Here is a 23,502-nt window from a genome sequence, read left to right on the forward strand (position 1 = left end):
CTGGACAAGGCTCAGCACAGCTCTTGGAAAACATTGAAATGCCACAGGATTGGCAGGATTGTTTCAGACAGGAACTTGTCTTTGTTTTCCAAGGTGAAAGAGGACTGTTTTATATAAGGCAGTTTGTATTAGTATGGGCTTTCACAGGAGAACAAATGCCAAATGATGCAACTTTTCCTGCCTAGAATCTCAATTAGAAACTTGGATTTAGCATTGGTACATAGCTTTGAAAGTAAATGGGAAACGGAACAGAAGAGTTGATGTAGAAGGGATTTCTTAAAGTGCAAAACCCTTTCTTTAAAGGGAAAGACAGTTGTAATGCCCTGTAATTGGGTAACAAACCAAAAAAGGATGGGATATTCTTTGAATACTCCAGGGAAAGTGCTGAGGGTTGCTAATACACAAAACACATGTGAAAAAGAGTGGCTACATGACAGAATTGGGGTCTTCTTTTACAATATATAAAGAAAAATCAAACAGATACATATTAGCTCTGACAAAAGCTCTTCAATATTAGGAGCACTGTAAAGAAGATTACAATTTTTGAACTTTGGGTAAAGTTCAAATAACTTGGGAAAGCAGTACACTTCAGTGTTAGAGGTACAAGAATCCCAGGAATTTCTGGGCGTTAGGATGCAACACAAATTTCCTCCTTCATCTCACACAGATCATGAAGTGTCAAAGAAACCAAAAATATGCAAGAGGGCAGCCAATTACTAAAAATGGAGATCTGAGCCACAGTGCCTCAACATCCCATTACAGGATGTCTTGGTTTGAATAGACAGGTATCTGTTAAAAATGGGCGGAGACAATATTTTTCTCCTTAAAATGCCTTTATTAATCAGCTCTTACAAGGGTGTCTCAAGGGGCCAGCAGCCAGGTTCGCCCTTGAGGAGGAGGGTCTTGGTCAGCTCTGCAGCTGGAAGTTCCTGCAGGGCTGGAGAACTCTTTCCTCGCCAGGGGTCTTCAAGGAGTTCTGATTTCCGTTTGTTTGCCTCGGGGTCTCACCTTTTTTGGGGTATTTTTAGGTTACAGCGAGTTACAAAAATTGTATTAATCATCTCTATTAATACTCTAGGGTATACACAGCTTAGTACTGTCTTTTGTGGGTCTAAATTTTACATGGAGTTATTTATATAGGGGTATTTTGGTGTTAAAAAGGGTCCCAGAATGCTTTGGGATTCTTAATTTACATGTATTATGGGGTTGCCCCGGGGCGGGGCAGGGGCTGCAGCAGCCTCATGCCGGGCTGGAGTTATTTCACAGCTGGCAGCAGCGAGATGGCCGCGCTACACGGGGAGTGGGCACGTCGGATGTCCCACAGTTTCGATGCAAGCGGGAGGCGCCGGTGGCAGCGCCTCGGCAGCGATTTGCCATGTCTCTGGGAGCGGGTTTTTCTGGAGCAGGCCGGGGCAGGGGCAGGCCGCCCCGTCAGCAGAGCCACCCTGGCGGCGGTGGGGGGGGTCCGGGATGGCTGCGTGGGCTAGGAGCAGTGGGCTGCCCCCATCAGCTGTGCCACGGCGGAGGTTGGGGCCGGGACGGCCCGCTTCGGTGTCTGTGCAGGCTCTCTTAAGGCGGCGGGCAGTCCACTCCAGTGTCAGGGGGGGCTGCGGGCGGCCTCCAGCGACCAAGCAGCCCCTCATCACTGCCCCCTCCCCGGGGGACCACAGAGGCGGCTCCTTACTGTTACATTACAATTTAAAATTATTACATTTAAAATATTAATACACTTATTCCATGACAATCAAGGATTTCAACTCTTCAAATCTCCAACATACATTTAGGAGCTTTCTAATTTTCATTCTTTTCAGTATCTGTCAAGGAAGATTGGAGTCTCCCTTGGAATGCAAGCACCCGCCTCCTTCCTCTTTTTCAAATTATTATAAATTTGCAATTAAAAGGCTGTCAGGCAAAGATTTTGGGAATATGTATAGCAGTTCTTTACTAGAGATATTAAAAAATACAAATGTTGTAGTACAAAAGAATAAGCAAACAAACAAACAAGGAATTCCAGGAAAAAAAAAAAAAAAAAAAAAAAAAAAAAAAAAAAAAAAAAAAAACAAAAAACAAAAAACAAAACAAACCTCTGACAGAGTCAGAAAATACAACCTGATGCCCTGTTAATCAGGGCGTTGGAAAAAGTCCAAAGTCAGCCCTCCTGGAGTGGCAGATGTGGGCCTGTTGGAAGCAGAGATGATGGTCCTGTGGAGCCAGGGGTCCCGAAATGGGTCCAGTCTTCCTTCAGGAGTCCCGTGGGAAACATCGGAGTGCCTGGTGATACTTGCGGCTCCTTTTTATCCAGGTGGAAATGGTTGCTCTTCTGCTTTCCAGTAGAGCATCTCACAATAGAGTGATGAAATGTGTCATGTCATTGGTGAGCTTTGATGGTGCGTTAACAAAAGATATTCCCATGGGGATAGTGAAAGACTGAGCACAGATAAGAGGTAATACCCCACCTGGTTTTTAACAGCTGACTTGTTATCAGGGAAGGCAGTTACCCCCTTCCTTCTGGAGTTACAACAGATAAGAAAAACAAAACCTTTGGCTATCTCTTTGTTTTGGTCAAGTACCCTTAAGTATCCAACATTTAGTCTCCTTGGTAACTTACGGGGAAAAAATTCTTTAAAGTAAAAATGGAGCAAACCCCCAACACAGGAAAAAATCATCTCATTATAACAAATCTGTACAAATTATACACCTCAAATTAGAGCACACTTAAAATAGTGTAGTTTAGAGCACACTTAAAATAGTGCAGTTTTTCTATCAGCAGTCAAAACAATGCATGCATTTATTTAGAGAGGTAGGAAATTGGCAAAAAGTGTCCTGGTTTTAAAAAAATTGTATTATTGCAAACAGAATTTATTTCTACAGTATGTTATTCCTCATATGAATAAGATAAGTGTGTGCTATAGGAACAGACTGCTAAAATTATCTCACCAAGTAGGCAGGGAGCTGAACAGATGGCAGCACCAGGCATCACTAGACCTCGCTTATAGAGATTCTCGTTATCACTTCCATAAGATTAGGAAATTACTCTCCTAGGAAATACAACATTCCGAGGGTGAGGCAGAAATATGTAATTTTTTTTTTCCCATGGAATCAACAATTATCGGCTGTCCACCAGGATAGTGTTAGTGGATCTAAAAGGAAATCTCATACAGAAATAGCTCATTGCTGCTAATTTCTGCTAATAGGTCATTATCTGCTGGTACTTACTTTGGATTTGGTTTCTTTGTAGGCAGGGTGTTCTTTTGGAGAAGATTATCTTGAACTGCACATACACCTTCATCTTACCCATAAAAAGACAAGTTTAGAGCAGGCTTAGTGTGCTCAGCCATAACATGTGTGGCAGCATTTATAGGGAGCAAATCTCTCAGTCACAGAAGGCAAACCATGGCTGGTTTGGCCACTTTTTAAATAAAATTGCTTCTCTCTCTGCCCAAAGCACTTTTTCCCACCGTGTGTTTCATACAAAGCTTCCTTCTTCCTCCCTGTTTATCCCATCCTGCCATATGTTCCAAAGGAGAAAGGTTTTAATTACAACAGTTACCGAAGCACTTCCCTGCCTACAGAGCACAGCAGAGCCTTTTCCGAAAAAAGAAATTATTTTAGCACTACTATCATTAACAGCTGAAAACTCCATTTGTGAGCTCTAAGTGAAGTGTTGCACACAGAGGACAAGAAATTTCATTCAGTTCTACAGAGTGGAAAAGAGAACCACTGAGGGTTTGTGTGATTGTTTTTCTCTTTGACTTAGTATGCCATCGTGCAAATGGTTGAACAACAACATGGAGCAATTTTTAGTAGCAATTTTCAAACAACGACTCAATTTATGTGCTCAGCTGATGTCAAAGGGGGGAAGCACAAGCACTTAAGGTCTCAGAAACTTACCCCTCACTTAAACATTAGAAAAGAAGAAACCAAATAAGACCATAGACTGAAGCAGAGCTTCTCAAGTCTGGTCTGGCACCAAGTAAGATGCCTCTTGAAGCCAGCTAGCTATACCTTACAGGGGGGAAAAAAAGCCTTCTGTGGTAACTCCTGCAATGTAAGAAGGTTGGAAATGTTTTCTGTGCTGGAGAACTTCAGTCCAGTGCAAATCTTGCATTCATTTTTTGGCAATGACTCTGAAGTTTAACACTTGAATCAGGGGAAGTGCACAAAGCTGAGAGATAGTGATTTTTCTATACTGGCACAATGCTGGAAGGCATAACCACTGCATTCCCTGAATAAGGAAACTCTTAAAGCTGCAGTACATGCCTGAGTTTGCCTTCAGGCTATTTTTACACTGAAAATAGTTGAAATGCACGTATCTGGCCTGAGTAAGGAATAAAATTATTAAAAGTATAAGGCTGTAAAATACACTGAAAGTCAATAATGCACAGATAAAGAAAGGAAGACAGTCCTCCTGGGAGGGGATGCACAGGAAAGATGTTTGAGTCCACAAGAGAAGACATATCCATATCTCCCTTTAGTCAGAAACAAGTGACATCTGCAAAAGCCATTTCCTGTGAAAAAAAGACCTGGAATCAGCTTTGAATCAGTCTTTTTTTTTTTTTTTTTTTTTTTTTTTTAATTAGCTCCTTTTAAAGCACCAACTCCAATTCTACTTACCTTACACAGCAGCAATCCTGACAAACAAACAAAAGCCTAGCATCCCATCAATCCGGAGACAAGGCCCAGATACAACCTCTTCATGTTCATTATCATAATCAGGAAAGATGCTCTACTAGTGCTTTTTATTTCCTTTCATATCCATGTCCCCTCATAACTCGACTGCTGTTCAGCTTATCCACTCCCAGAAAAAACACTCTAGAGCCACAGGAAATTAATCTATCTCCTCTGGAGAAAAATCCTCTGCAAATAAGCCCCAAATGCTGACAGCCAGACACTCAACAGCACACGAAACCTCTGCTAGCACCACATTTCTTGCAGCCAGTGCCCTCTGAAACCTCAGCCAGGCACGAGGGAGCTCAGCACACTCGGACACATCTCCATCACAGGTTAACCTCCCAGGACAGCTGCATCTTAAACCTGGCTGAATTTAAGAGAAGGGGTGAGACATGGCTTAGGCTGTGTGACAATGATCTGTGATGAAAAATTTGCTCTAAAGGCAGTTTGAGGCCTCTTTTGAGAAAAATTAAGTAGGTAAGTATAGAAATATGTTTGCCTTGGGAAAACTATCACTGCTATTAAAAGAATTTCCTTATTCTTTATCTAGCTACAGAAGTTCTGGAATAAATGACATTTTTATCTTACAGCAAAGCTTCTCACTCCAAGGTATGTGAAAATTCTGGATACTGTTACTGCAGTGGACCTGCTGTTCAGCTAGCCAACTGCATGAACCAGCAGAAGCTGCAACACAGGAAGAAAGGTGAGAGCGAGAGAGACTTCCTATCACAGGTGCACTTTGCTTAAGGGTCAAATTACTGTTTCACTGGTTATTGGTATTTTCTAAATGAAAAGTAGTGAAGACTATGAAAATGCTACTTTTTGTTTTTTAGTCTATCTTCTGCAGAACAAGAAAGTGCTTCCTAAAACCAAAATCAAAATGTCTACTTCATATACAATCTCCCTCAGACCAAATTAGTTTTCCACACCTTTGGTTGCACAATAATAGGCTATCAAGGCTGTGCAATAAAACTCCACATAATAAATTGAAAATTACAGCAAGAAAAAAAAAAATCTCAATCTAGCTAGAGAATATCCTAGCTGAAAAAACAGGTTCCATCTCTGTATTCATGAGAGAAAATAGCAATAAACCATGTTTAGAAGTTAACCTCTATCATGCTGAAATAATGAAAGCCTCTAGTGGATTACAGACAGGACATGGAAAGAGAAAGCCAGAAGAGAAGGCACATGGCTCCTCACCCCAACAGACTCTGAATTATGTTCTTTAGTGGAGGAAGTGACATGTGTCTATTTTACTTTACTGTTGTTTTCACAACCCATTTTACCATCACATTGAATTACACCTTTATAGGGCCTGAACTGTTTTTCAGCTGCAGCACTAGATTTAAAAATAACTTGACCTTCCAGATCTCGGATGGGAATGATGCTTAGAGCTGCCTCCACTCTTACAAGGCACAACTAAGGGAAGCAATTTCCTTATAACACTCAGCATTACAAAAACCCTGTTAAAGAAAAATGTTAAAATACATGTAACAAAAACTGACCGCGGTTTTAGGTTTCAGTAAGAAGACAAGTATTGCAAGATGGTCTAGCTTGTAAGAGATGTAGTTTATATAGTTTACTGCAGTATTGGACAGAAAAGAAATAGGCATGGCTAAATTTCCCTAAGCAGGAACATGTAATAAAGAAGAAACCAGCCTACTTTGGTTTTAATGTCTTGGACTTGCTTACAACCCCTGAGGAAGAGGTCAGTGCAACACAATATGAAAAACAGAATCATAAACCAGTCTTTGCATTTGCTTCTTGATGGAAATAAAGATTATCTCTCCAGCTCACTCTGAGTTATTGCCAGGATTTTTAATGAAATAACAAAAGGGATGAAAACAATCCCCAATATATTTGCAACCTTGTAACTGGAAAGCAAGGAGCTTTCCAGTTGCAGTCAAAACCCAACATTTTTTGCTAACTATCCTGTCTTTAAATAAGTGATCCTGGCTCTTTCTGCCTCAAGGCACAGAGTTACAGAGGCTGTAGCAGTGATTATTCTGAATGTGCCAAGAATCAGTAGCTTTGATATTTCTGAATGCAGCTAAGAACAAGAATATAGGCTATGGTAGGGGAACCCAGCGTTTCATTTTGCAACATACAATTACTGGGTATGAAAAAAGAAATGTGATTCCCCAAAGTATATGGTAAAAGAATGATTAATTTACATAAATGTTGCTGAAGTTGAGCTGGCAGTTGATTTGCCTTGCCTTTCTGATAGCTGCAGTGAGAAGCCAGGTAATAGCACGCATTGAATTTCTGAAAATTGGTCCTTAGCTCACCCAGGCAATCCACAGCCTGAACTCAGCACAGGGCAGGAGTGACTTTAGGAAACCTTGTTGCTGCCTTGATATAGATAAAAATATCAAGATTTCCCTTTAATATACTCCCATTTATTTGACAACCAACCACCATCCATACCTATTTTTTGGAATTTTTTCTTCCCTGCTTTTCTCTCTCTGTGTACCTCATTGGGAAGGGCAGCTAGTCTTGTCATGTGAGAGAAGCTGTTTGTAAAAGAAACATTTTCCTTCCTCCACATTGACCCAGAATTTTCCCCTTGCCACTTTAATCACATCCAGCTACTATTAAGCAAAGAACCAGAATCCTGTATCTTCTCACTGCTGTTGTGTTGCCACTTCCCTTGGGAAAATAAGACACAAAGGACCCCAAGAAACAAATGCAAAAACCCTGTATCATGAGCCAAACCTCACAGTGTTGCATTAGAGAAGTGCATCCAGAAGAGCCTCTTGATCCTCTTTTCGTGACTAGGTGTGCAAGACTGGTGGGAAATGACCCATTTTTAACCCACCCCACTCCAAGCTGACACTGTAATGCCACAGCCACTCTCCACTCAGGGTTCATAGAGAGTATCAGAGCAGACAGCCCGACCATTTCACTGAAGTGAAAAATCACAGCTCTATGATGATGCCTTGAACGCACATGCAGCTGAAAGAGCCAACACACTGTGCTTCAGGAGGAGAGGAAATGCTACATAGGCAGAATGAATGAGGAGTGAAGGCAAAAATTGCATTCATATCTAGTCCTACCTATTTTATGTTTTGTTTGGGTTTTTTTTTGTTGTTGTTTTTTTTTTTTTTTTAACAATAACATCATAGAAGCAGACAAGCTCTGATTATGTATGAGCATCTACACATACACATCTAAAATGTTCACCAGCAAAAGTGCATTCCTCTCAATCCTGAAGCTTAAGAGTGGATTTGACCATCACAATGAAAGGGTGATAACACTGTCTGACCTCTGCCTGACTTGCTGCCCACCTCCTGGATGCTGACTGGCACTGAGTGTTAAGAATTACTAAAAATAACCAGCTTGTGTCATATATTGTAATAAGGGCAAAGAAAAAGAGGCAGCATGTTTGAGGCTCTTGCTATCTGCCCTTCTGTCACATTCCTCTTATAAATTTTCCCCTTTAGAACAGAGTTTGCTGTAGAAAGCACAATTGCTACAGATGATGGGAGCCAAGAAGTTCTTAATGATTTCATATCAATGACAATGAGATTGAGATTTTGAGGCAGAAGTGGGGAACTAAAGAGAAGAACCTGCCCCACAGAGGACCATACTGAAGGATAGTCTCAGGTTGCCCTACAGAACAGATTCTAGTTTTGTAAGATGTAGTTCTGAATGAATCCAAATGAGAAAATACCAGCATAAAGAGCACAAACACATAAACCTCAAAGATGCTGGCTTTCATCATATTTTTCAAGGTTTCATAGATTTTAGTTCCACATGATTTCTTTCTTTTTGTTTGGTGGGAGATTTTCGCCAAAAATCTCTTTAGTAGTTGCTTGTGATCTGAAGGTGTTGCCATTTGATTCAATAAACTGTATTTAGATACTAGTAAACTGTAATAGTTGACATTTAATTGACATTAGTAGTAGTCATGCTAAGGCTTGGTAGGCCGCATATAACCTGTAGATGAACTGTTCTAGCAGATTTTGTAATGTAAGCAGTGTAGCTAAGAGATAATCACTTATTTAAGGAGTGTATCCATTTATCTAAGGAATGTACCTTTTGGCAGATACTTAAATGTCAGAGAGATTATTGTACCAGGTAATGAAAATGAAGTAAGAATTTGTGATGATGAAGAAATCATGTAAAGAAACATATAAAAAGCCTGTGATTTTTCTGTGAAATGGGGCTCTGTCTTTGGACGCTAGTCCACAGGCTCCCAGGCCCACAATAAAGCACCGCATAAACGACTTCGGTTGTTTGTGTCTTCTTCGGATCGGGCAACAAAGGCATAATTTAGATGTGTTTTGCTCCATCTCACTCTGATGGCACTTCACAAATCATACAATTCTGGGTTCAGGTCACAGGCAATGCTCCATGTCCTGGCAGCCAAGACATATCCCCAGGAAAAGGTAAATCCTATTTCCCAAAATTACCTACTAAATGCCAGAAGAAAAATAAATAAAATACAAATAAATCAGCATTGATTAAAAGACAAGAAAAAAAATAGACTGAAAATAAATGTGGGTTTTGAGCAAATAAGAGTAGATGTTTAAGGTTGAGCACCTTGGCTGATAATTATTGTCTACATGTGATTAGCACCCATGAGTTTCCCTAAGGTCCAAGTAACTAATCACAGCTCCAGTAGAGATCATCGGATTTTTCAGTTTTGTTTGGTGGATGTCATCTCTGAGCCAATGACTAGTTAGTGCCACCCATTCTATACTGCTTAATAGTGAGCAAAAAATTTAGGAGGAAGGTAAAAGGGCAATGATGCATCCATGTGCAGGGAACAGGAGAAAATCAACAACAGAAGGTACAGTCATGCAGGGATACAGTGCATGTGTGGATTTCCAGGAGAGGAGAAGTGTCACCACATCACTTGCCTACTGGTAGCTGGGAATACATCCAGATTCCTGTTCTGTAATTCCAATGAGATCCCAATGAGTACTGAAGGCATAAAACATTCAACAAGTGCCAGGCACATTCTAACACTGAATGACTAGGAAGAACATTAGTCTCTCAGGGAAGCCTTAACTATTTTTTTTACCAGAAAACTGCTCAGGATATTGAAAAAAAAAAGTCAAAGGAAATGAATCGGAACAGGGGCAGCAAATTTGCCTTCATTTGTTGTTTAACATTCTTTATCAGTTATGTCACCATAATTTATACCCTATTTGCTTATGAACTCAGGCAGTGAGGACTTTCAGAAAAAAAATTCACCTTTTCCTTATGCCTTTATTTTATTTGAAGGGCTGCTTAAACTTTTGGACTAAAGTTTCAGAAAGTCTGGCACCCAGGTTATTCTTCCTTTCCCACTTAATCCCAGGCAACTGAATGAAGTCACAAGTACAAGCCAACATAGCTCCTGGGCTCTTGGCTCCTGAGAGTCCAGATCACATTGCAAGGATTCTGTAAAAACTGGCCACACAGCTAATCCCAGCAATGCCAAAAACCATCTAATTCCACATCACTTGAACAGACAAAAGCCCAAGTTATTTTTAACCAGCAAATTAATACTGAAAAGAATGAGTCAGCACAAGAAGTCCTTAAGAGGGCTTCCTCATCTAGAAATAAAAGCAAGGCAAAAAAGTTATGCATTTTAAAAATGCAGAGGCCACAAGCAAAACCAAAATGTTTTAACAAGTTCAGAGAGCTGCTAGCCCAATACCCAAGCAGCCACTGGTGTGTGATACCTGAGAAACAGGGATATTATATGAAGATGCTTTCCCTGGCATCCTCTCCCAGCCCTGGGCACTGGGACTGGATCTTCAGGTATCAGCAGTACTGATGGCCCAATCCTCCATGGAATTTGCCTCACTCTGCTTTAAACCCAGGTAATACCTCTGACTTCCAGAGCTGTCCTCTCAGCATTTGCTCACTCAGTACCCCACACAAAGAGGGACACAAAGGGCTTGGAAACACCACCTCGGCATAAATAAGGGGTCATTCTTTCAAAGAACTTACGTAAGACCCAGCACTGCCAGATCCCGATTTGATTAATTACTGCCCAAAGATTACCAAGGGCAGCTGAAAGTGCACCCTCATTCATTTTCTATTTGAGGCCCCTTTTCTGAAAGAAGGAGCTGGAAATTTGAGTATTTTTAATAAGGCACTTGGTATTTATGCAACAATCCCTCGGTTATGCTCCATTATCCTACTTCGCCTTTTTTTGACCTCCCTAGTGTCCATTGTTTGACTCTGCTATTCCCAAGCAGAGCTAAATGCCTGAACTTTGCCAAAGAAAACAGGTTGAGAATGTGTCCAATCCCAAATTTGTATCCAAAATCCTTGTTTGGGCCCATTAACAGGAAACATAACCACTCAAGGATGCTTTAGGTGGCTTGCAAGTATATTTGAGGGTAAGTACAGCAAAACAACAAGCTGGTTACCCTATGACAACAGTGCCACAATGAAATGTATTTATCCTGAACTCTTGACCTTCCTATTCTATTACAGTTGATGCTTATGAGGAGTATGAACTTGGAAACACAATCATCTGGTGAGTAATTATAGAATTTAGGATTATAAACCACATTTCAGGAAACAAAATTGTGAATCTTACCACAGCCACCTTTGGTTTCACCTGAGTGGTTTGTAAGCCAAATTGTGAAGCAAGAACCCAAAGAAAGCATTTGGTGGTAAATAAGTTGGAAAACGGAATTGAATGACAGATTTGTATTTAAGTCTTTGTTAACAGGCACACAGAAGCAGTCAACAGTGGTCTTGCTGCCTATACTCAAAGCTCTTTCTCTCATAGAGACAGCATCAGTCTATTAGTATACCCATTAATTTCGCAGCATGAAGAGAGATTTGGTAGGATTACAAGTCACAGCTTGCTGCATTTTTCTGTCTCCAAGACAAAGAAAATAAATTTGTTTCATTTCAGAAGTCCTGTGAACAGGGAAATACATGTACAGAGCAGAGGAAATTGTTTAACAAGATTTTGGACTAAGCTTCATCTGAATTTTTTCCTGAAAGCAGGCAAACAATATATTTTTAGCAAAATTTGCAGCCCCTTAAGGCAAAAGCATCACCCATTAAACACTATCAGCAAAGGAGGAAGAAACATTTACAAGGGTGGTCTGGCAGAATCTCCCTATGGTGGGCTTTTCTAAACACAGGAGAGAGAAAATAAAAACACCTCTCAGTGTATTTTATATATATATTATAAGCCTAATTTAGAGCTGGTTCTAACCAGTTCACAGTAACTTCCAAACCAAAGCAATGTAAATATTGTCAGCTCCACTGATTATGCTAAAAATGCCCTAAATTGAGACGTGAGCACCCTCCTGACAGGAGGAACAGCTCTGCCATCTCTCTATCACACCCAGCTCCACTTTGTTTCTCAGACACTTCTGACACCTACAGCCATGTCCATGGGCTGCTCTAGCATCTCACTGCCATCACTGCCCTGGTCCTGCTGGCCACACTTCTGCTGATACAAGGCAGGATGTCACTGGCTTTCTGGCCACCTGGGCCCACTGCTGGCTCATGTTTAGCTGCTGCCAACCAGCACCCCCAGGTCCTTTTCAACTAGGCAGCTTTCCAGCCACTGTCTTCCAAGTCTGTAGTGATACATGGAGTTGTTGTGGCCCAAGTACAGGACTTTGCCTGGTTGAACCTCATTCCATTGTCTTCAGCCTATCAATCCAGCCCGTCCAGATTCCTCTGCAGTACCTTCCTGCCCTCCAACAGATCAACATTTCTGCCCAGTTTGATATTGTCTGCATACTGGTTGAGGGTGCACTTGATCCCCTTGTCCAGGTCATGATACAAAGCCATTCCTGCAAGGGCCACCTTAATATTAGCAAGCAGATAAATATTTCTAATGCAAACTTTCTTTAACTGGCATAGATGCCAAAGCAAACTTCCATTCTGGGGTAGATTGACTGGGACAAGGCTGTGGATGCAGACACTGGAAAGCATGGCACAACACCACAAGGGAGCAGATGAGGTCATGTAAGGATGCTGTGTGGTCACAGTCAACACTGCAGTCACTTAAATCACTTCACTGTCTGGGATAAACAACAGAGCACAATCACAGGCTCCCTATTCTACACGTGAAGGAAATTAGACAATTACTAGAAAAGCAAGCTAACAAAAGCGAAGAGAGTTCACTTAGTTTTGTCACTACAGCCAAGCAGCCAAAAGCTACTTCCTGCAGTTCATAATTCCTAGCAGTGAATCCCCTCCCAGACTTAGCTTCTCTGTCTTTTTTCAGTGCAGAGTTGGTAAAAGGCACCTCACTTGGTTACCCAGAGTTACCTCCCTCCAAGAGCTCATCAGTTAGGCCACCAGCCATGGGACAGGCAGGCTGCAGACCACACTCTCTCTGAGGGATAGAGACAGCCTTTGCTGAGGGCTGCCACCTCACAGAGGAGAGGCTGGGGTTCTGGTCTCTGACTCAATTAATATTTAGGTACTTCTCATCCAACATTAATTGAAATAGGGACTAGAACTTTTTCTCTATTCCCATATGAGTGGTTTAGCCTTTAGGCTACAGTCATTCTTATCAGCTTGCTCAGTCCCACTCTCCCTTGCCCACAAAACACTATCTTCCAACAACGTGGAACAGCTTCATCTGAAGGAGCAAAGAGTCTGCCAACCAACTGCTAGGGCACTTTCTTCAGAGAAAGACATAGATTCACAAATCCTAGGACAGAGAATAAATTGGAGCCCCAAACCTTGCCACAAGCACAGAACCAGAGAGTGAAAGGACATAAGTGGGTGAGGTAGTGAGCTTGGAAACCTTGGAAGATCCTAATAGCTCCTACAGCAGTGCAGCAACAAGGTAGTGACAGACCTCAGGCCAAGCCAGACCTTTAGATAGACAGAAAATTTTACAAAAGGTAGAAATTGAAGCGCACAATGTCTGCACAAGATTCCAGCAGTAGATGACACTTGAATGTACAAAGGATCTAAGGACATCCTATATAATACAGGATGCACCCAAATCTAAACCCAGAGCAGCAAAGCAAGAATCTGAAATTGGTGTGTTTGCCCTCATTACACCATGACAGGGTATTGACTACATGTTTTCACATTTAAAGGTTTTAGGTTTTATTCAAAACTGTAAAAGAGAAAAAAAACACTAATTTTTCAGATTGAAAAATATATAATTTCTAAATAGGAATCAGCAAATTTTGATTTAAGCCACATCTAATATAGAAAATCCAGGTCTTAATATGTAATTTTTTAGATGAAAGTCAGTTTGAAGACAATTATTGTAATTTTTTTCTGTTTTCAAACATTATTTCTCCTCAAAAAAATCCTGGCTACCATGCCCATACATTTTCTTACTAGCATGAAGTGCAAGATTTTTGTACTGCTGAAGTGATTAAGTGTTTAGCTACTGATATCAAGGCCAGCAGGGCAGCACAACTTCACCTTAGACATTTTTTCCACCTGCTTTCAGCAAATAATACATCACAAATGAGTATTTTTCTCTCCACACACTCTCCCTCTACCCTTGTTCCTGGTTTTGCCATCCAGAAACCAAGTTGTGTGCTGTTTCAGTGGCCCATTAATATTGTCTTCACATAAACTTCCCTGTTCATCTGTTACCGCACAGGCTGCAGTTTCCCAGGTGCTGATGTCTTTCTGCAGTGGCTTTAAGCAGAGGCCTATGAGTTTTAATCCTTTTTTTCCTGCCTTTCTCCTTTTCACTAGTCTTAATGGGAAGAAGGAGCTGATCCATACCTGTCAGCCCCTTCAGACACCAAGATATTCTCACCTCCCCACCCCAAACAACTCACTAGCCTAATCTCACACCACCTACAAATCTTGAACTGTACCATCACTCTTCATCTCCATTTTCTAGAGTCTCACCTGCTTCATTTTGCCTCATTCTCTCTCCCCATCATTTGCCACCTGTTTTGAGTCAGATGCCCAGCTCCAAGGTATTCAGCCTTCCCATGATGGAAGAGTATATAAAGACATCACTTTATATGAAGATTTCCTGTCTGAGGCCATGGAGAATTTTCTCCAGCTTCTGAGCTGGATCATCTGGGCTTTCATAACCACTGCTGCCATTTCTCAAGGTAGTGAGCTTTCCAAACTGTATCTTTTATTTAGTTAGGTGATAGTTAATAAGATTCCTATCCAACACTCTAGGCATTTTTATTACATCAAAAATAAAGCTGGTGGTGTTTTACTCCTTTAATCATTTTAACATGGAGTAGAAAGCTATCTATGAGCAGAGATTCCTGGTTCATTATTCCCCATCAGGGAATACACACGATCAAGTTCTTAAAAAAAAAAAAAAAATCTTTTTCAAGATATGGGTACCGAAATCCATTTGCTTGTCTTGCAGTCTGAGATGCATAATTCTCCAGAGACCAGAGCCTGATACATTCCCTTTTATAGCAAGGGGGATCCAGGTCAAGCTGCCCTGCAGACATCAGCTGTGACTGTAAGGCAGATACCTGCTAAAATACATGAATTTTTAAACTCCAGGGCTATGGAATTCCCAGGATTACTAAAAGTCATCAGCATTCATGTGAGTGTATTCTGATGGTTAAGAAAATGCTCATGCATATTCATATGACTATGGATTTCTGTGCAAATTCAGAGAGCAGAATGAATTCATCAGATAACTCCCATGATGAGCTGGAGAGTGGAGAAACACTGAGTGTATTATTTAGGAATGTGATAACAATAACAGGGGTCATTTTGGAAAACCTACCTATCAGTCTTCAGAACCCTAAGTGGATGAGTGCATGGAGAAACTACCATACATTTGTGTCAGCCATGCAAAAACACTTCCCAGAACCACATAGCAGTTATTCAAACCATCATATTAAGACTGAAGGTGAAAGGACTAATTTTTTGTTTTGTTTATAAGATGTCTTATTAAGGCTTAAAAAACACCTATAAAGCATGTTTTTCCTGAGGGAAAGAGGTAGTGGGCAGGGAGGGGAAAAGACAGGATACAATCAGGTAACTTATGTCCAGAATCTACCCATCTATCTTTGCATCACTCAGTACAGAGGCCCACATGATCTTTTTTCTTTCATTTTTTCCTCTAATTAGATTTCCAGATTTGCTGCCTAAAGATTGCTTCCTCATTGTAGCAATACACCCACAGTAGCATCTAATTCTGGCTTTAACCCAAAACATACCAGACACTTCATGTAGTAGTGTGGTTTTGGTTTTATCAGTTTTATGTATGTATTTGTTCCTTATATTAAGTTCATTTTTGTAAGTTATAATGGTTTGCCCCATGCCACCCATGTTCCACCCTCATTGGTTTCACCCCAACCAGTTATATGTCAGTCAGAAGTTATCCAGCCCCTGGGTCTTGTCTGTCACTTCGGGGTCTCTCCCAAAAGTCTGGAAAGTTCCAGGAAGAACCCCAAGTGATTGGACAAGACTTCAGCTGTCTCCCCACCGAGTTATTAATTTGTTACACTGTATGTCATTTATCCAGAGAGCCATGCCCCCCGTTGGCCCCTGATTTGTCCCCAGTTAAACCCATCCTTGAGTTCCTCCCCCCAATAAAAGGTGTTGCATTCAGGGGTTCCAAAAAAGCCTTTTTTTCCCTCGCTTTTCCCCACTGCTTCTGCTGAGGGGTGTCTGCTGGGGCAGATACCCTGATGAATAAAGCCAGCAGTTAACCCAGAACAGCCTTCTCTTTTTTCCTGCCCTCGTTGCTTCACTCCTTCAAGCAAGACAAGAACTCACAGGGGTCGGTGAAGTTCATCCTGCTACTGAGCCGTATCCTTCACTGTCGAGGTGTCAGGGCTGGCCAAGGCATAGACAGACACCTCAATAACTTCAGAATTATTTTCCTCACCTTTGTAGATGTCAAGATTTTGACAAGCTTAGTCTGCTTTTCCCTGCTTGCAGGAGGCAGAACCAAGCAGAAAAATTCATAAACACTTACAGGAGAAGGTCATGTCCTTTCAGCAGGCACTTGGACATCACAGCCATGGGACCAAGGAATACCAGGCTGGGCACAAGAGTAAGACTCCTTTGCACACAAGGTGAAATACCAGCGTAATTCAATGTGAAAAGATCAAAGAGCCTGAAGTAGGTGCCAATCTCCCTCTCTTATTATTATTCAAGTAATTAATCATAAAGCTCATGGTGTAATGAACTGATGGCACTAATGCCATTTATGCTTAAAGTGCCTTGGCTGTAGTAACACAAAATAAAAGTTCCACAGAGTCAAGGACTTGATACTTGGGGTACAACATAATCTTCATAATAATCTGTTTATCACCCTTATTTTTATTCAAGTAAATTCCTTTATTGCACTTTAACTACTATGGCTTGTTTCTATTTAGCATTAGAGCAGGAAATAATTGCAGCTGGCTTCACACTAGGGGTTACTATTATCTCCAAGGAAATAAGGACAATCAATATTTCAGGGAGGACAAGTACTGAAACTGCCTCCTGAACAAATTGCAGATCAATAACCACGATAGAAAATGGAAGGGAGATTTGCATTTGAAGGAATCCCAAGGAGACCTCAGAGGAAAAGAATTAACTACAAAGATAAATGTGTATTTTCTCTAACTTAGCTGTTCATTTGTGTCTGAACACAAAGTCATCAGGACCTGTGACCTAAATCAAATAGGTAGGCCTGTCAGCAGCTGGTTGTCTACCACCAAGAAGATTTTAGGATAGGATTCTAGGACAAGTAGATTAAAATAATTTAAAATATATTTCATTTTCTTTTGTTAACCACTGCAACAGCAATTACAACCACATATTTTTAACTGGAATATGTGAACAACTGGCACGTGTGCACTTCTTCCTGAAACCTGATCTGTATTACAGGTGAGTGCAGTACAACCATTAAATAAGAAGGTTCAATGGGAGTAAAGGCCTCAGTTCCAGGGATACCCTGTTGTTCCAGGGCTTTCTGTAGGCTAAAAGAATGCCATTCCATTCAGCTACAGAAAAGACAGTAACTGTTAATATTAAGGAATTAATGCATTAAGCAATCACTTTCCAGCATCATATAGGAAATATCTCCTTCAGCAGCTGGACAGTAGGGAGAATCCCTTTTCTAAGCATTCCCAGGGAATGCAGAGAACATGTGGGCTCATTTCCAAATGCTGTCTTCCCCTGCATGTAGTAGTTCTGCTACATTTCATAACTTCCAAATTCCAAGGAGAAAAAATGCAAGTTATTAAATATTACTTAATTCTCCATCAAAATTATTCAATGTCTCATATGGTCAATAACTACATTTGACTTTCTTACTGTTACTCATTTTCTAAATACGAGCATGTATTTTAATTTTGCTTTACAGTAGAAAACCAGCAAAAGCTTCATTTAATTCTAGGTGGTCCAGAATACCTGAGAAGTTATGTAAGTGCTGAGAAAGAAGAGTTGCATGAAGTGTGCAGAAAATACATTTATGTATAATTCAGCACTATAAAACACAAGGCAAAATACTAGGGTATTTAGGAAATAACAGCTTCTTGAATTGGGTTTTATTATATTTTTAAGGTGGTGGTGTTGTTTAAAACAACAAAAGTTACATTTTCTCCTTTCTAAATCGTTGCCTTCTCAGACCATGTGTTTCTGGTAAGATCACAGACTGGGAGGCGAGCACTTTCATTTCCTGTAATATTTTGTTTACTCAGAGCCATATTATCCATGACACCTTAAGGAAATCCTGCCCCATTTACCTCTTTCAAGTCTTGGACAACAGCAGTGAGCCTCTCATTCTCTGCCTGAACGTTGGTGACCACAGCCCTGCTCTGCTTGAGCTCGTTCTGCATCTCCAAAATCTTGCCAAGATAATAGGCTTCCTTCGATGCAGACTCCTGCAGAAGAGTCTCTTCCCGTGTTTCACCATCTTCAGCCACTTTGCGGTGGACAGAGAAGGACTGCCCAAAAGCCTGCAAGAGGAAATTAGCACAGTAAAAACCCACTGAAACTAGAACAACGACCAGCAGTACTGAGCAGCTGCACAGCAAGCAGGAATGGGATAGATCTGCAAGTCCCAAGCTCTGACCCACGAAACACTGTCCCCCACCATCCCACTTATCTAAAATGAAGCATCTTGAGGGAGCAGACTCCCATTTGCAGTCTGGATTTATGGCCCCCATCCAGCTGACCTCCACTGAGATCAAAATGGTGCTCTGCTAACTGGCCATTAATTAGTGCCAGTGTTTAATCCTCCTGCACAAGGCCAGCCCATAATTCATCGATTCCTTTCTTCTCTGGTTCCATAAAAAACCCGCATGGTTTGTTTTGGTTTAAAGAGCATAAATAGCTGACAAGTCTTACTGAACTGCTTCCCATTTTTAACAACCTTTTCTTATAAGAGCTCATCTCCTCGTACAGAAAAAAACATTCCTATAGCCTGGAAGAAAAATAAATGAGCTGAGAACCAAGCAACAGCCATCTACACCTCTAGGATGCTAAACACAAAGTGTGCCAGACTCTTCATTTTTGCTTCTCTTGGATATTTAACTGTTTGAGAAGTGGTTAAATATAGAGGAAATTTCAGTGCTTGTTTTCCTGTTACTGGCTTACACTGATCAATTTAAAAAGACAGTATTTATCAGTGACAATTTCTGGTGTTATTTTTGACAGTTCTGGAGCAACCTGAAAAAAAGCAAAGTACAAGCCATGATAGTAGACATGGCAGAGATATCATTTAACTATGAAAAATGGGGGAAAACCCAGCAGTAATATAATATAAAAATAATGTTATAAAATAACAGACACAAAACCAAAAAAAAAAAAAAAAAAAGCAATAAAATATAAAGTAGAATAGAAGCAAACCCTGATTTGAGTGTATTACCTTTTTAAAAAAAAGGCACTTAGTTGAAAATTACATGACCTGATTCTGGAAGAAGACAAAAGAGAGCTTCTAACATGAAGAACATTTAGCCTAACACAGGCAGAAGCTCTCTCAAGTACCTTAAATCAAAGTGAACGTATCGGAAACACCACTATTTTTATTTTTTTTCTCCTAATATGTGAGAGAAACTTGAGTCATGGTAAAACACTCTTTCAGTGAAAAATTATCCCTAATAGCCTCATTTCTACCCAGTTCTATAAAACCACAGCAGCACACATTTGTACCCACAGCAAGGTATGGCCTCCTTTGCCTTCCCATAGATAAGACTTGCCAAATTAAATCCATTGTTTTACTGCTGCTATTTATAGCCTTTCAGAACACATTCTAAGCTATACTGGCACTAGAACTGAAGCAGCCCCTTAGAAACTTCAAAGCAAAACTCTCTTCAAAAACTTCTCAGCTTTTAAGTCTACTTCACTTGGAGAATCCTGTGAACTCATCATTAAAGGATTCTTAAAGCATTTAATAATGTATTAACTCAGCTGTCTTCTCAAAAGCTGTAAGTTACAGAAATAGCAAGTGCCAGCAACTTGCCAAATAGGATTTTCCAAATAACATGAAATTCAATTTAATGAAACTTAAGCACTGATATATCTGTGAATCTAAGACAACTGGTTTGGGAACTCTACTAATAAATTATCATCCTCTACATGCTTATATTCAAAAACTCACTGGTCCTAGTTTGAGACAGAGCAAAAAATACCAGTCAAATAAAGACCCTACAAGACAAATGTAAAGGCCACTTATCCAGGGGTAAAATCAGAACACACATTAGAGCAGGTAGGACTTGCAGGGATGGAGAAGCTCATGAAAAAATGTTACCTGGAGTCCTCTCTACCAGAAAGCTAAGTACGCAGGAATGACAGCTTTCCAGATGCACGCCCGGTTTTCCTTAATGTACTTTGAAGATGCATTTTTAGCATGTGTGATGTTTGAGAACAAGCTATGAACATAGATTTTGGGGAGGGTCCATAGCATAGTGGAAAATTACTGTGTACTCCACATTTCCTTGTACCTATAATTACAGAAAATATCTTTTTTTTCCTATGAAACCAATTTGAACTTTACTGTATCACAGAACAGGTCAGGTTGCGAGGGACCACAGTGTGTCATCTGATCCAACTTCCCTGCTCAAGTAGGGTCATCTCTGAGCACATGGTACAGGATTGCATCCTGACAGTTCTTGAATAGCTCCAGTGAGGGAGACTCCATTAACTCTGAGCAATCTGTCCTGGTGCTAAGTCACCTGTATAGTAAAGAATTTCTTCCTCATTTTTTTTGATGGCCAGGCCCAACTCATCCATATTCCAATATTTAATTTTTCTTAAACTGCCATCAAGATGCTAAAAATCAGGGCAAGGAAAGCAAACAAGTGTAGCTCACTTTTGATATTGATGGTAACTATGCAGATCAATGCAACAAGGAGATAATTATGGAATACCTTTTAATTATAAGCAAGCAAAAAGTTCTGCTTCTCTACTTCATAATCTGTAGAGAACACCAAAAAATCTAAACATGCCAGACATGTCCAATTGAAGTCTTCCATGAGATCAATTTTAAGTTAAACTTTTAAAATAAACCATATATCAATACTTTTCAGCCAGTAGCCAAATATTTGTTCTATTTTGATTTTATGTTTAACTAATTTGCTTAATACATTTATTTATCTACAAAAACTTATAGACTTGCTATGATGTGAAATATTTCTAGTAACTATGCTCACATGAGAGGGTGATGACCTGGACTGCAAGTTAAAGGAAGTTCACTTGCATTTGGGTCATGTGTTGGATACAAACTGGTTTACTGAATATCTTACAGTACTGTATATCAGGGAATACCAGCCTGCCATAGAAGCCTGAGTGGAGAAACAGCTTTTCTGTGATATGACACCAAGGCAGAGGAAGAACTATACAAAAGCAAAGCAGATGTTTCCTGCATTCACCATTGAATAAGATCTTGGTATTTTCATAGAATTGTCCCAAGTATTATGAGTAGATGCTGTACTACACTGTGCAGATGAATCAGTTAATTACCCCAGCTCTTTTCAGCATGGTGCTGCTTGGTGGGACTCCTCATTAAAACCACTTAGAAAACATTATTGGTCCTTTGCTGGCTCTTAGTTTCCCTAATCTCAGTGTGGGGCTTTCCTGACATCCTCCAGAATCAAGTTTGGACTCAGAAGGGGCTGTGTAGCCCTTCAGGGCTTCTGTTTCCTTGAGAAACCCCCTCCCAGAGTAGGCACAACAGCTTAAATCAGCTACAAAGACTGAGGCAAGCTTACTGCTTCAACAAAGACTGTCCTAATGGAGAGCTGTCAGATTTTCACCTTACACTGGTCCCGTCATTCCTCTCAAGATTTTGTTTGAAAGGATGCTCTTGATTGAGTTAGAAGATACTTTTTCTATAAATTGGTCACAAAAGTCAACTAACAAGATACAATCAAACTATGTGTGTATATATCCTGACACCTCAGAATTGTGTAACACTACTATGGTTTTTCAAAAGCTTCTTAAAATTTGAATTTTGAGAACAACAAAATAGTGGTAACTAATTGAGGTCATGATAAAGGATGGTACAAGTGGGTGCACATAAGTAAGAGGTCAATTTGACTGTGCAGAAAGGTGTAACTTTGGAGGAAAAACACATTACTGTTGAACTCTAAGTAACCCCAGATGGAAATTCCAGTGTCAGAAGCAAACAAGTATGACAGAAATAATGCTATGAACAAAATGGGCACAGATTTGCAAACGAACAATAGAAAAAATTACTGTACTAGATATGTCATATTTATATGATAAATATAAACAGCAGTAGAAAGTTAATGTGCAGTGACATAAAATGATGTCTAAAACAAAAATTATATTTAGCACTTCAAGAAAGAAAATAAGTAGCTAGATTTCTAATTTAGGTGTAGAAAGCAGCACACATCCGAAAGATCAGTTTAAAACATAAGTAGGCAATGAAGGCTGCTATTTCTGAATTTCATTTTTCCTAATGACCTCCTGGGGCTGGGATTTTGAAATGCTCCACAGAAATTCATTCTTCTACTCTGGAATGATTAATAAGCAATAAACATGACCTGACTGCTACCAGGACAAGCAGGCAGCCTACCCTTATGGCTTTGACACTGACTGTATTTTTTTCTGATGCATAACGCAACAGCACTGAACTTGTTCAAATGATTACCTATTTGAGCTGTTAACTTGCTGCAAACAGAAAATATTATGTATTAGTTACCTCCACATTCATGGCACAAAAGCAGGGAAGAACCAGCCTAGATTATCCAAGAGAGTAACATATTTCATAGTAAAAGTCAGTATGGCATCACAGATGGAAATCTTTGCTCAGGATGCTCAGAGTTAATGCCGGGAACAGGCCTTATTTTGTTGCACAACTTGAATGCCCATTTATCACTGAATATTCCTTTAGTCACTTGCAATTCCGTGTCTCTCAGATAAGACTTTTTTTTAGAAAGTTTCCTATATATGTTGGTTTTTTGGTTGTTTTTTTTTTTTTTTTTTTCCAAAATTTGTTGGCAAAAAGCTCAGAGTTCTTTGAAAATTTATACTAAGGAGCAATCAGTGGCACAGAGGTCTGTGAGAAAATCTCCTCTAGGGAAGGCTGAACAAAGAAGCAGCATCTGAGCAGGGTCTACTCCTTTCCTCAAACTCAGTTGGTACAAAACTACTTCCTCCATAACTTGTGATGTGGCACCAAATCTAAACCAAACATGATTCTCAGCAGTGCAACAGCAAAAAACACCCTTGCAGAGGTGACTGATGGGTTTCAGTCATATTATACATGCTTTCTTAAAACTTTCCCAAGTTTTAAGCCTCTAAATTTTGTCATAATGTAGACTAAATCTTTATGCAGCTAGCATGACCTCCTCATGTTCATTTAAGATGGCTCAGACAGATCAATAGTTTCCTTTTGGAAGCCAATAATGAAGTGATTAAAGCCTTCAAATACTTGGCATACTGCCATCAAAACACAGGCAGATGCATGCTTTATGATGACAGAAG

The 23,502-nt window shown here is 40.2% G+C and overlaps 1 protein-coding gene across 8 annotated transcripts in view; it reads right to left on the reverse strand.

Annotated features, from left to right (window-relative positions):
• The window catches only part of BICD1 (BICD cargo adaptor 1), a gene marked incomplete at its 5' end in the record, with an annotated part of 180,508 nt that overhangs the window by 74,494 nt on the left and 82,512 nt on the right, over window positions 1-23,502 (reverse strand). For 6 of the 8 annotated variants that reach the window (XM_083859355.1, XM_083859359.1, XM_083859358.1 and 3 more), the window contains one exon: window positions 18,297-18,509. In XM_083859355.1, coding sequence (XP_083715481.1) covers window positions 18,297-18,509 — 213 coding nt within the window. Of the gene's footprint in view, window positions 1-1,768; window positions 3,039-18,296; window positions 18,510-23,502 lie in introns of those variants that run through there. The other 2 variants (XR_014589848.1, XM_083859360.1) reach the window with 2 other exon arrangements.

This window comes from Zosterops lateralis (assembly GCF_965231275.1).
Source record: "Zosterops lateralis genome assembly, chromosome: 4".
NCBI lineage: Eukaryota > Metazoa > Chordata > Aves > Passeriformes > Zosteropidae > Zosterops > Zosterops lateralis.